General features: G+C 36.1%; 1 protein-coding gene across 2 annotated transcripts; it reads left to right on the top strand.

Annotated features, from left to right (window-relative positions):
- Positions 1–335: 335 nt before the first annotated feature.
- LOC110447447 lies at positions 336–5,110 on the top strand. 2 transcript variants are annotated; one of them, XM_021493143.1, is made up of 5 exons: positions 336–503; positions 1,017–1,219; positions 1,599–1,724; positions 3,138–4,066; positions 4,614–5,110. In XM_021493143.1, the coding sequence occupies exons 1-5, from the start codon at positions 457–459 to the stop codon at positions 4,854–4,856; spliced, it is 1,548 nt and encodes a 515-aa protein (XP_021348818.1). In that variant the 5' UTR covers positions 336–456; the 3' UTR covers positions 4,857–5,110. The 2 variants fall into 2 exon arrangements, with proteins under 2 accessions (XP_021348818.1, XP_021348817.1); XM_021493142.1 differs by having other exon boundaries at positions 3,126–4,066.
- The last annotated feature ends 9,205 nt before the right edge of the window (positions 5,111–14,315 follow it).

The following is a 14,315-nucleotide window of genomic DNA, read 5'->3' as shown; positions in this document are numbered from 1 at the left end:
TCTCTTAAGTTAATTTATATGCTGCATGCGTTTTATGTTCGTATGACCTTTAATCTCCGTGCTATTTTACTTTTTATTCAACCATCTGTGATGCATGCTACCTTTGTGATATTTAATTGTTTCTATTAATTATGATTGTTATATATAGTCGTAAGAATAGCTCTTCTGAGCTAATGTTGCATTGTTACAAACACGACTCTAAATAAAAATTCTTGTATCTTGTATCTTGTATTGTATATATACAAACATCCAGACTCGGGTACAACGGAAATGCCCGAGTGGTTTTCGGAATGGAACAATTGGAACTGTGACGTCATATTTACATTACGTCACATCCGTATTCATACGACGTTTTAAAAAAAATGGAAAGTCAGTAAAAGCTCTTCGAGAAGGTCACTGGAAAGGATCCGCATCTTCCAACATATATAACCATGGAGAACTCTAAACAGACATAAGATGTCACAAGTCACCATTTTGGTGTCATTGCTTTTCATCTTCATCGGGTGAGTTAAAATATTTATGAGTCCTAAATTCTAACACGTACGTTATTTTTCTGACTTCATTTTTTGTCTCATATTGATGACTTTTTATTGAGATTACACTCGTATAATGCAGATAGTATCCCACCGCTATCTTTCTCTACTTCGACTCTTTTGCTGACTGCGGAAACGAACTCAAATTCTGTAGGTGCGGCGCTCCAGTAGAAAAAATATATAGAGAGTTTTCGTGCGCTCGCGTGCATGCAGTGGTTGGAATTTTGCACGAATTGTTCAGCATCCACTAGCACGGAATTATTATTTCAATGATAATTAGCTGGATGTAAAACGTTTTAAGACTTTTATGGGATACGTCCATGAAAAAAAACACCCGGAAATGTAGACTATCGTAGACCATGATGTGTTCTGACGAAGGAGAATAATGGATACTGTAGCTTTGTAAATGAAACCACACTTAATCCATTAAATAATAATTTGGTGTAACGAAGGAAAATAATTTTCTATTTTCCGACTTCACAGAGAAGCAATAGGAGAAACAACATGCCGATTACATATATTGGAGGATGCTGAGGAGGTGACGACAGGGGAGCGGTTGTTACACTTCATGTTCTTCCCGTACACGTCACCAGAGAAGGTTAATTATCAACTTTGCGAAACATCACAATCAACACACTGGCTGTTAAACTGGGACATCTGGAAGGAAAGTCTCTCAAAAATGATCGGCAAGTAACTTCAATATCCGACTAGTCTGCAGCGTTTTGTTTTTATCTTTATATATATAATTTGCAGCAAAGATGTCAGCTTAGACCTAAGCTTATGTCTAAGAATTTTCAATAACTCGTTTTTTCCGGGATTTTTTCTGTTAATAACAAAAGCGTGCCGTTTTGAGTAAGCTTACTGATTAGTACGGTCTGTGCGGAAAAAACAATGTAAATCCCAGTCAAATGTTCCATATTATTTTCACTGACTACCGATTTTAAATATAAGTAAAAAAGAATCAAAACTCAAGTTAACGGTCATTTTATTTATTGTGACACGATCAATATGACAATCGTTCCACATGTTATAGATATGCATAAATACGTTTTATTGTCATTATAGCCATCTTTGCAAAGAGCATCCGAACAACCGTCACGAATTGGCCGATGCCTATTGGAGAGGTGACATTTTACAGCTTCGTTATCGTAATGGTCGTCTACTTCACTCTCTGGATAGCTGAGTGTTACCGTGAGCTAATCATTTTACATTTATAATCATTATACATATTAAGGTGACAGTAACCAAATCGGATCACCAAACCATCATTATATCAAATCATTGAAAAATCAGAGGAGGAATTAAATTCATTCATGGATGTATCAAAGGAAGAATATCGATGGGTGTTCTTACAAACGAAATTAGCACACAGGGCTCACTTGAGCTATCAGCATTTCCGTTTTTTGCGAAAGTCAGGACGCAAATCGGATCAAGGCTTGAATTTTGCAATTTCTTACACTTCAAAAGATTTTTTTTTTTCGTCGGCATATTAACATTTTATGATGATCTTTACAATTTATATGACAAATAGTATTTCTATAGGGTGAATGTATTCCTATAGTCCAAAATAGAATGCATAGTCGTCGCACGCGCTATTTTTTTTTAAAAACGTTATCAAAACACTGACATTTAAGTTTGAATTACGTTCTCTGACCAGTACTTACTGAACTTAATAAGTGTAGACAAAAAAATGGTGCATGGCTATCTATTCTAAGGCTACATCATTATTATAACTGATTTGTTGACACATTTATCGATTTATAAGTATTTTTGCAAAAAGTGATCCGATTTGGGTACTGATCCAATTTGTGTAAGTACTGCCTCCTATAGCATGCATACACATACGCCTTTCACGTTACTGGGTTTTCGTTAAATAAACTGCAAGGGCATAGCTTAAAACACGGAAATAGAATCCAACGGGAAAATGCCGCAATTTGAAACTCTTCAGGCAAGAAGTTGTAAATTGCCACGAACTTTTGAAAGTTTGGATTTTATAACTTGGCTACATTGTGTATACAAAGGTCTTAAGAGAATTTTTCTGGTTTCTTGTTGAATATCAGACAGTGGTTTTTTTCATTGAATAGGAAGAACACTTTGCTATCTTAAGGCAAAAAAAAAACCCACCCCACATATTAAATTTTAATGACACATAAATCATGAAACTGTTTTTATTGCTGATGCAATTTTGAAAACATTAGAATGAAATGATTGAATTTTTAACGACACACCAAACATTGATAAGTCGGCGACAGCCGGAAGAGTTGACATTCATGACATTTGACATTTTTGAATATGTGGTTCACACATTTAAGACATATTTTTCATTTTTATGACATTATTAAGGAAGTTCTGTTATAAAGTAGTTAAGTACTTCACTGTAAATCATTTAACCATCTCGCCACGTGTAGGGTTTGGGTTAGTTTTATTTAGTTTAACGTCCTATCAACAGCTAAGGTCATTTAAGGACGTGACCACAAATGTGTTTTGTTTGCGCCACACGTAGGAACGCAATTTAATTTTGGTAGCTGCATAAGGCTAACACAAAGGGAATGTTACTATCTCTTAAACATGCCTCTGTTTTATGACATTTAGATTTGTTTACAGCACGTAAGGCTCCAGGTAAAGAAACAAGTGTACATCCAGGGCGGAGGAAATTAAAACACCGCAATGGGGATTATAAACGGGACAAATTAAGGTTGCTGAAAGCGCAGAGAACAAAGTCCGGCATTTCGCCCAAGCTAATGCATCTGCATAAAATGAATTACAGCCTCAGCAGCTTGGGAAAGAGTGAATTGAAGAGTCAAACACATATCTCATACAGATATCAGCCAGTGTTTCATAGACGTTCACAGAGGTATTCTGACGAGAAATTACCGAAGTACATACTCTCGGATCTGTTAAATGATGGGACGCTGCGTGAAAAGAAATGCGCCGAGTCAAAAGGTAGGGAAAGGAGCTTCAAAGATGTCAGAGAAGAAACACTCGAAACATTACTGAAGCGGAAGTATGATGTAGGTAATAATCAAACTGCACAATCGATATCTCCAGAAGTAAGAGATGGAGGTGGTGGTGATTTTGTTGGCGGGACAAACATACACAGTATCGGACGTCCGTGCGCTAGCTCTAGCTTCATATCTAGTTTTGATGCCGAGATGATCGATCCTGCTGAGGTCGACAACAACGGAGAAGAATTTATTATCGAAAATAATGGAAACTTATCTCAAGGCAGTTTCAACGTAAGAAGACATCTTTACCAAGAAAATGAATTAACTGACTGCTCCCCTAGACACCGCGAGCCCCTAGACAACAGTTGGACGCTTCAGAGCTTCAGCGATTGGATGCCTACCCCAAGCTACCTCCCGAACACCCCTAATGACAGTTTCCTGACTTCATTTGGCGCCAGAACTGATCGGAACATGGTCTTTGACGACCCTGGAGATGAAAGTGCCTTGATTACGACTATGATGGACAGCTTTGTCAGTGTTTCCGAAAGTCTACAGAAGACCTCCACGTGGTACGGAAGTGACGACATGGTATGTTAATGAGGTGATGAGTTGGATGAGAAGTTGTGGGGTTGGGATATTGTAATGTAAAACTTAAAAACTGTAGAGTAAAATGCCCTGCATAAACACCACGGGTCCATCGATTTTCGACGGCGTCTTGATTATCTTGTCACAGAAAGAAATGGCTTTCAAGCTGACATTTTATAAAGGCTGACTAAGTCCATATCCGTCTTTGTGGCAGCTATGCTACTATGATGATTGCTAATTTAAGTCTGATCCGTGATTAATAGCAATTAATATCGATAAAGCAACTTCATTTGATATGACAAACGGTGCTACATTGTATGTCGCTTGGGACCACTTGTAAAAAACATCTCAACTTTGAGGAAAATCTCAAGCAATGTGCTGTCTTTGGGGAATCTTAGACTTGGTCTTTTAATAAAAAAAATATTTCTAGCTCTATTGTGTTGTGCAAATTACGAAGATTGTTTTTTAAAATGTAAGTAAAATGTCAGCTTTTCAATTCCCCGGTCCGAAATACCTTGTATATGTAATAGAATCTCGTTCTTAATTCCAGGAGATGTCCCTGTTCCAGTGGCTGTCAGCTGTCATGGTCACCAAGAGACTTGCTCAGAAAGCCTGGACGTTATTGATTGGAGATCCTGATCCCAGCCCACTATACACTTCTCCGCCTCCTCGCACTGTTCCTCCGATCCCAGCGGCAGAATCTCCAACGTCATTCTCCCCCCAGTTTGAACCAACGCATCAACAGTACTACCCCGACAGATCTGCCTCGATATTAAACGATGGACTGATCTAACGATGAAATAATAGTCAAGTTTTTATACGAAGTTAAAGATTATCCAGATTTTTGTTCTTAATATGTTTTGCATGCTTTAACTTCTCTTTTTAAGGTAGAGGTTTGTAGAAATGGGCGTACTAAATTAGCAGAGGTGAAACTGTGCCTTTAATTCCAGCTGTCCATTTGGGATTTACGAATCGATATCTCATACATAAGTCTTGCTTTTCAAATAGTCAATATATATGCTATATGAATAAAATTTTCCTCCGCATGAATATCCACTTACTCTATTTTGTGACTTTAATACAATTTTCATGGAGGTAGAAAAAAATCTATATTAGGTTCACATAACTACATAATAACCGAAATGAAAGTCTTCAATTTCTATATTATAGATGCTTACTGATTTTTAAATTATGATAGGCCTACAAGATGGAACATTTGTAAATTGCAATGAGGAAAGTTGTTGCATTTGACAGAGAGCATTGGGGTGTGATAAATAGAATATTAATCTTCTGTTTCTTAAACTTTTAACATCGAATCAATTTCATAAATCACCAATATCAACTTGATTATGACCCAACCAATGCGGATGTAGAAAAAAGCTGATATATCATGCATGGTAAAACAAAAGTTAAAAAAAAGATGATGCGTACAAACTTGATAGTTTTAACATTATATAGACATCAATAAGAAAAACGAAAAAAATAGGAACTGCACACGATAATATTAGACTAGGATGAAACGCTGACGTCACACGAGGATGGATCGGTCAACGTAAGATGTTTAATGTTTAAGGTGATGAAGTTGAGACGAATAATGAAATTAAGTGTATATTTAGTTGTCTTTAGTCACTTTTGGCCACTAAATAACAAAACTGCATGAACATTCATTGGTAACTGTGCTTTCGAATTACTGAAATTTTAGTTATTTATTTGGTAAATATACCTGCTGTTTGCCCAAAGTTAGTTCAAATGGGTTAAAATTTCATGTAAATTATCTGTAAACATAATGTCTGGATTCACTTATTTACATGTTGTAATTGAATATCCAGATCCTCATAGTTCCAACCATTAGCATGAGTATATTGAGTGGTATAAATATTCGATTTTTATGATCTGAAAAATAGTATCGTGTTTTTATCGTTGTCAGCCGTATTCCGTCTTTGCGTATTGCAGAGTTATCTTCTCTTGGGATCAGGTATTGATTTTTACGTGATTTGTTTGTGCGAGAAAATTACGTTGTTTTCTCTAAAATCGATGACGTTACTCTCACAAACAAGTGACGTAACAATCAATACCTGCTCCCAAGAGAAGATAACTCTGCAATACGCAAAGACGGAATTGGTCTCCGGTGAAATGGAAATAGATTTTCTGGCCCTAATGCAATACTTACCTTTTTCGGCTTCTTTTGGCGTCCGCCTTGGTATGGCCCTGGTCGTGGTAAGGACGTATAACCCGGAACAATATAAAACACTCAGGCTTATTTAAGTTTATGCATGAGTGAGTTATAATAATAAAGTACTATTTGTTTATTCAAATTGATTATTAGCAATTGCGTATGTAGTTACAGCTTCCTGTTGGCCCCCTATTTCATTGGTTTAGCCTAACTACAAAAAATCCCCTAAATTTTCAACCCCCACTAATGCAAACTGTCTACCATTGGAATGAAGAACATCACACATGCAGGTATATATTTATTTATTCTTAAATCACACTACAATAATGTTTTCTATCTGAACGTGAACTTTAGAACGAGTATAGTGAATCTGGGATAAAAAAAATACTCAAAAAATCCTGTGAAATGATAATAAACTTAACAATATTGTAATAGAAATGAACTTTATTTATTGAGGATTAAAACCTGATTTAGTCAAAGGCTGATCCCACACAGGGTCCTCTAGAATAGTTAATCATTTAGTTTTACAACGTATTCAAAAAAAAAAGTAATATAGACTAAAAGTAATATAGATTAAACGTCGATATTGAATAAATGTGGTCTGGAGCATCTTTAGGACAAGGGCACACAATTGTCTGAAAACGGTGGGTGCCCCCCCCNAAGCATGAAGCATCCTTAGGCCAACTGGACTTAATTTTGTATAAACGGTGGGTGTGCCCCCTGGGGTTAGAGGGGAAGGACCCGATAGGGGAAATAGAGGTAAAAGCTTTGGAATCCTTCTACCATAGGGATTAAGGGATTTTATCCCAATTTGGTCTGGAGTACCTTGGGCAAAGGGGACTTTATTTTTATATACATTGGGCGTGGCCCTTTTGGGTGGAGAGGGGCGGGGATAAAAAGGGGAATTTGAAGTTTAAATCTTTAAAATCCTTCTCCTTTTGTACCGTTGGAAGGATTTTATACAAATTTGGGGCCAAATATGGGAAATAGAGGTATACCTTTAAAATCCTTCTACCGAAGGGATAAATGGATGTTATCCTAATTTAGTTTGGAGCGTCCTTGGGCAAAGGAGACTCAATTTTGTATAAATGATGGGTATGGCCCCATTGCGTGCAGACGGGCGGGGCTAAAAAGGGGAATTTGAAGTTCAAATCTTTAAAATCCTTCTTCTACAGTCGTCTGGAGTAATCTCGGGCCAAAATGACTCAATTTTGTATAGACGGTTTGAGGGGGAAGTGCAATAGGGCAAATAGAGGTAAAACTTTTTAAATTCCTTATCTACCATATGGATAAAGGGATTTTATCCTAATTTCGTCTGGAGCATTCTCGGGCAAAGATGACTCAAATTTGTATAAACGGTAGGTGTGGCTCCTTTAGGTGCAGAGGGGTGGGGGTCAAAAGGGGAATTTGAAGTTTAAATCTTTCAAATCCTTCTCCTTTTGTACCATTGGAAGGATTTTATCCAAATTTGGCCTGGAGCATCCTTGGGCAAAGGGGACTAAATTTTATATAAACTGAGGGTGCGGCCCCTCTGGGTGCAGAATTGTGGGCCCAATAGAGGAATTTGAGGTTTAATCTTTAAAATCCTTCTTCTGAGCCATTGGAGGGATTCTATGTATTATTATCCAGGTGAGCGATACAGGCCCTCTGGTCCTCTCGTTATAAATGCAGTACACTGACTTTCCTAAAATAGTGTTTTGTAAAACTGTGTGGGTGTACGTGATAACGGCATACCATGCGATAGCCTATGGTTACATATGTACCTGACATGTAAATATACCATGCGCTAGCGGTCTGTGGAATGTCCGATTTTGTTTTCAAGTAAGACATCTCTCACCATGATCAAAGTGATTGTAAAATGTAAAATAAATTAATTTTAAAGATATTGTGAATATTTTATTTAAGTTTCCACTATTTTTGTATGAAACGTTGTGTCCTGTTTGCTTTTATCTTGAATATGATCACTTTTATCCATACAATTTCAATAAATAAACTTTGTGTAACATGTTTTATGTATTTTGTGATAAAGAAATTATTCTTTTCATTTTTTTTATTGTTATTGTTCCGAACAATGCCACACACCTAGACAATCGAAAATATTAAAATTGGCGAAAACCTCATTATTTTTGTATTTTTTCCCCCCAAAAAACATAGTATATTTTCATAAAATCACCTCTACATAGTTCCATAAACAGTATGTGAAAGTTTCAATGAATTCGGTTGGTTATTAGCGAAAGGGTGAAACCTCCTTAAGTTAAATAAGTAAAACAAGTACTGGGTCCTGGAATAAATAAGAAAATATAAATAACATAGATAGGAGACTAGGAATTTGTAAAAAAAGATATTTTGTCAATATTTTAACTAAAACCAAAAAAGCAAAATAATAATTAATAGCGAAATAAAACTAACAAAAACAACCATAGAGCAAGCATTACAGGTAAGAATGAAAAACGACCCTAGCGCTGCACTTATCATCTCGAGTGCTCTACATAGAACTAAAAATCCTAAAGTATGGAACAACGGTTAAAGGGAGATAAAATAAACAAAAATATTGCTTAATGCAAGAGTTATTTCTTTCATCTTAGAACATGTTTCATGTAATAAACACGATATATTTTTTAATAGCTGATAAACATTTTCAATATTTATATTTGTAAATATTAAATTAAAAAAACGCTATTAATTTCTATAGAGAAAAAAGGAAAATTGTATTGATATAATTTAGAAAAAAACATTATCTAAAATATAATTCTTTTGATATTATATTGTATATGTATTAAAATTCATTGGCAATGCTCCAATATGCGTTGGAAGTGCGTCATGAGTTTGGCATACGGCCAATTTGATTAACCAAATGTTGGTTCGTAGCCAACTAATCGAATTCCGTGGTGTTTAAAAAAACCCATTATGACATATTATCTGACTATGGGCAAGAACCCTTTTTTTTCAAAGACATGGTTTAGTCACAAAAACGACAGAATTAAAAATACGCGGTCACAAGGCTTTTAAGAGGGGTTGGGGGTTGGCGGGTCTTTAAAAAAGATCTAGAATGATACAGAAGGGAACAAAAGGACCGACCTCATGCCATTGCAACGAATCGAGCCGGTTGTCCTTACTGATGTAACATCCTCGATATTCGGGGGTTACGCTGTCTTTCGCTCTTTACACCCCTGGAATAGGCACGAAGATAGCTGTTTGATCGGTCTCAGGTACAAAAAAAACCACCTGACCAATCGCTAGGCTGATACCTGTCCTTTGAAGATTACAAAGGAGAGACGCCCTACTTCAAAGCCTGTCATTTTTTTACCGTTAGGTGACCGCGAGATTCTTCTTATCAGCGTAACCCCTGTATTTCGATTAGCGTTTTCGACTCCGTTACCCTGGACTTTTAATCTATAAATTATCATTATTGCAACGACTTTATAAATACATTAGTGTTACGGTCACACCTAGGATTGGCGGCGTTACTGGATATCTTTTTAAAGTACAGTAAACAGAAAATATTACATGCTCTAAGTTATATATTTTACTTTAAGACACAGTAAAGGACTCACAATTTTGTAAATATTGCTTTAATTTGAGCATTTTTAAATGGAATAATCTAAAATAATAGTATTTTTCAATTACTGATATATATAATGTCTAAAACTAAATGATAACTGATAATATTATCTTATAAGGGGAAATAACTCCTATCTTCACCTTTGACTTAGTTCGTTTATGATAGCTGGTGTTGTTTGAGCTCCGTCTACGTCTCGTGGTGTTATTATTAGCAACAGAAAAGGTATGTACAATGTTGTTACCATATGTAATTTGATAAACCGTCATGTTAAAACTTTCCAGTAGAAATAGATTATAACCACACTTTCAGTGTTTTCTCAAGAAGCTGGATCAGCTACATCGACGTCGACACTACATGAATACTCAGGATATAAGTAAAATAAACTGAAATATAGACCACTGTCTAACTTCATTTTCCAAAAAATATCCACTTATATATTCCTGTGTGAGTTGAATTATATTTTTTGAAAATATTGAGTTAGACCATGGTCTGTTTATCAGTTTATTTTACTTCCACTTTCAATACTGCTCATTAGTTACATGTCTGTGGAATTTGTAGTTGAAACGACATTGTTGGAGGTATTGGATGCGTCAGATACCTTTATTCACTGTTTTTGAACATACCTATAACAGTTTATGTACTCTCCCGAACTATTGTACATACTAATGATTGACGACCTTTTGATTTTTACATTGTAATAACAATTACTATATAGATACTAAAACCAACTTATTTAATTGGTAACTGTTACTACTACGTCAAGCCATGATACATGATACATGTTATAACTATTTTCGTGACTTTGGGGTAAATTTACTTAATATACAACGGTGGGAGTTTTTCTGATGGTGTTGGGGTGGAAGGTAGGGTCCGGATCAGTAGGATCTCCACCACTAGCCAGTACTGCGGTGGTCAAAATGATATATATGTATGTCCTTGTGGTAGCCTAGGTAAACACAACTCTTTAAATTGTTTTCCCGTGATTAAGCTTGCGTCAAGAGGGCCGTTAAAGTAGTATCAGAATGCTGTTGTCGTTTTCTTCAGTCATTCGGATCTCAGGTGTGGTACACCTCTTGGTTACTTTTCTAGAGACTCGGAGGTTCCGAATAAGAGAAATATGATCGGGGAAACTACAATGTACAAAGCGTGTGAGGGGAATGATATGTTTTGTATCTGTAGTCAATACCAACGCTGCTATATAGACGGGTTACAATTAATCTTTTAATGCGATGAAAAGATTCAAACAATTATTCGAATTAATAAATGCTTGACAAATACAGAGGATGGTGATCAATACTTCCTTTGGTTTTCAAGTATAAAAGGTAGTTATAACACATTAAATGTTCTCTATATGCAAGAAGATGTTCATGTTTAAACATACTACACATAGTAAGTTATGATGTACATTTCTGTAATTATGCTTCGGGCATTGCGCATTGTAGTTTACGGTGACAGGTTTGTGTTGCATACTTCCTGTGTATATGTATTATTTATTTACTTTAAACAAACGTTCACCAGTATTGATGCCATAAGAAATAAGTCTATGGTCTAGTTTTGATTTTTGTTTGAATCAGATGTATATTGTCAATTCTATATATATAACATATGTAAGACTTCATCATTGTGAATCACAAACATGTATAGATATACGTATTGCATGTGCCTTAAATAAACCTATAAACTGTTCGCCCGTTAGCCTACGTACCGTGCGAAGTTGTTTGTTTTATCAGAACTAATGAGAGTTTGGAGAAGCAATTTAATCAGAACCCTCGTTGACTCTTACTTATTTCAACTATGCATATTTTCTGCCGATATTGATCGTTTATCCCCTAATATTTGCCAAAATACCGGAAGTGTCCCTTCCAGGGTACAGTAACGCCGGTTAACTCTGATGGTATTTAGCTCTGATCTGATGGTAGGCTATTCAAATCGCCCTGCGTCCGTGGTCTGTAGTCCGTGGTCCGTGGTCCGTCCTTAAACAATTCTTGTTATCGCTATTTCTCAGGAAGTACCAGAGGGATCTTTTTCAAATTTTATATGTAGGTTCCCCATGGCCCTTATTTGTGCAGGACAATTTTTAAGACTGATCGGAAAAACAACATGGCCGACAGGCAGCCATCTTGGATTTTAACAGTGAAGGTTTGTTATGGCTATTTCTCAGGAAGAACTGGAGAGATCCATTTCAAATCATATATATGTAGGTCCCCTTGGTCCGTAGTTGTACATGTTTGGTTTTGGGAGTGATCAGATAAACAAAATGGCCGATAAGCCACCATTTTGGATTGTGACATTAAAGGTTTGTTATCACTATTTCTCAGGAGGTACTGGAGGGATCTTTCCCAAAGAGATATGGCGGGTTGCTATGCCTATTTCCCCAAAGCTATGTTACGCTAGTGCGCGCATCCAACCGTGCACTATTATGACGCGTCCTCGGGTATTTTTTTTATACAGGTAGCAATATCGGAATCCCGTGTCTAAGAATAGATTATTGTAAACAAACCACATATTTGTTATTTCGGCATTATTTGTTGGTGTTTAAGCACTTGATATAATTACTATTGCCAGTTGGAGGGTAAAACACTTCATAAATTTCATCAAAAATAGTGTCTTACCTACAAAGCGTAGCTGTACTGTACACGTGTACAGGAATGTGTTGACATGCTTCGAGAGAAGTATGTCGCACTAAATAGTAAAGAAAGTATTACTAACAAAACTGATAAATCAATAGCTATGTTATTAAAATGTAAACAAAATATTCCAACGATTTAAAAAAACCACAATTGCCATATTAAGGAAAATGATCACATGCCTAAATATTTAAAAGAAAAACTGAAGGAGGATTCGAACCTGCACCGTTTATTTTCTAGTCGCAAGTAAACTGCGTTACACATTCGGCTACATAGAACATATTGATATTGGCAATTACAAACTGTTTTAACCCGAGAAACGCCGGTCGCTGTTTAGAGAAACCTGATCACCCCTGTTTTTCATTATTTTGAGCACTATCCCAAAGGAGGACCACTTTTCAATAATACGATTTGTTTTTGCATATTACATCACGGTCACAAAAAGTTTATTCAAAAGTTGGTCCTCAGATGGGAAAGTGTTGAAAAGTCCGGGAAACACCATCACTTTTATAGATATAGTGTATATGGCTATATTTGCAGTATCATCTTAGCAAAACCTAATTTCTCAGCAGTTTAAAAATTCATATTCAATTGGTTTTGTATCTTTTGTATGCATTTATGCTACACAAAATGTTTTACTCCTTATTTTTTTCTCTCGTTTTCATAAATGCCGACTTGGGGAAATACGGGCAGTTTTCCGCCATACCTCTNTCTCTCGTTTTCATAAATGCCGACTTAGGGAAATACGGGCAGTTTTCCGCCATACCTCTTTGTTATGTAGGCTCCCCTAGGTCTGTAGTTGTGCATGTTTAATTTTGAGAATGATCAAATGAACAAAATGGCTAACAGGCAGCCATCTTGGATTTTGACATTGAAGGTTTGTTATCGCTATTTCTCAGGCAGTACTGGATGGATCTTTCTCAAATTTGATATGTAGGGGTTCCTTGGTCCCTCGTTGTGCAGGTTAACTTTTGAGACTGATCAGATAAATAAAATGGCCGACAGGCGGCCATCTTTGATTTTGAAAGTGAATGTTTGTTATCGCTGCTTCTCAATATGTAGATCTGAGAGATCTTTCTCAAATCTTATTTATGTAGGTTCCCCATATGGTCCTCAGTTGTGCATATTTACTTTTGAGAATGATCAGATAAACAAAATAGCAGACATGCTTCGAATTTTGAAATTGAACGTTTGTTAATACTATTTCTGAAGAATAACTTAATTCCTTTTCTAACTTTCTCAAATTTGATATGTAGGTTCCCCTTGGTCCCTCGTTGTGCATGTTATATTTTGAGACTGATCAAAACAAAATGGCTAAAGGAAGTCCACAACTAAACAGATCATTCTCATATTGCAATGATCGATTCTATTTCTTTCACATTAAGTACTGTACTAGTAAATATGTGAAATGACAAACTCACTTTGAAGGTTGTTTTTTATACACAGCAGTATTAAGTTTTGATCAAAAGTTACATCAAGGTGCATTTACTATTAACATGACTCGATCAAACAGATTAGTGAAAAGAAGAGAAAAGATCGAACTGACAAAGAACTTATGAAGATGGTACAATGGTGGGCGCCAAGATCCCTCTGGGATCTCTTGTAGATTATAACACTGTATATTCAGGGTTTGTCGTGAGAACAATTTTTTCATCGCGAGCACGTGGATAAAATCGAGAGGCCACCGCAGATTTTATCTACGTGCGAGCGATGAGAAGATTGTTCGAACGACAAACACTGAAAAAACTGTATAATAAACTATTAATCATGTATATACTACTACCTTATATATTTCTCCATTTAAAAAACTCGACTAAACACTATGTTTTCCAAATTACTTCTAAGCTCAACAGTCAACGAACGCCTGTGACAAACATAAACAAATAGAAG

The sequence above is a fragment of the Mizuhopecten yessoensis genome, unplaced genomic scaffold (assembly GCF_002113885.1).
Source record: "Mizuhopecten yessoensis strain PY_sf001 unplaced genomic scaffold, ASM211388v2 scaffold3423, whole genome shotgun sequence".
NCBI classification, from domain to species: Eukaryota; Metazoa; Mollusca; class Bivalvia; order Pectinida; family Pectinidae; genus Mizuhopecten; species Mizuhopecten yessoensis.
Note: the sequence above shows the minus strand (reverse complement) of the source record. Positions and strands in the feature narration are given on the sequence as shown.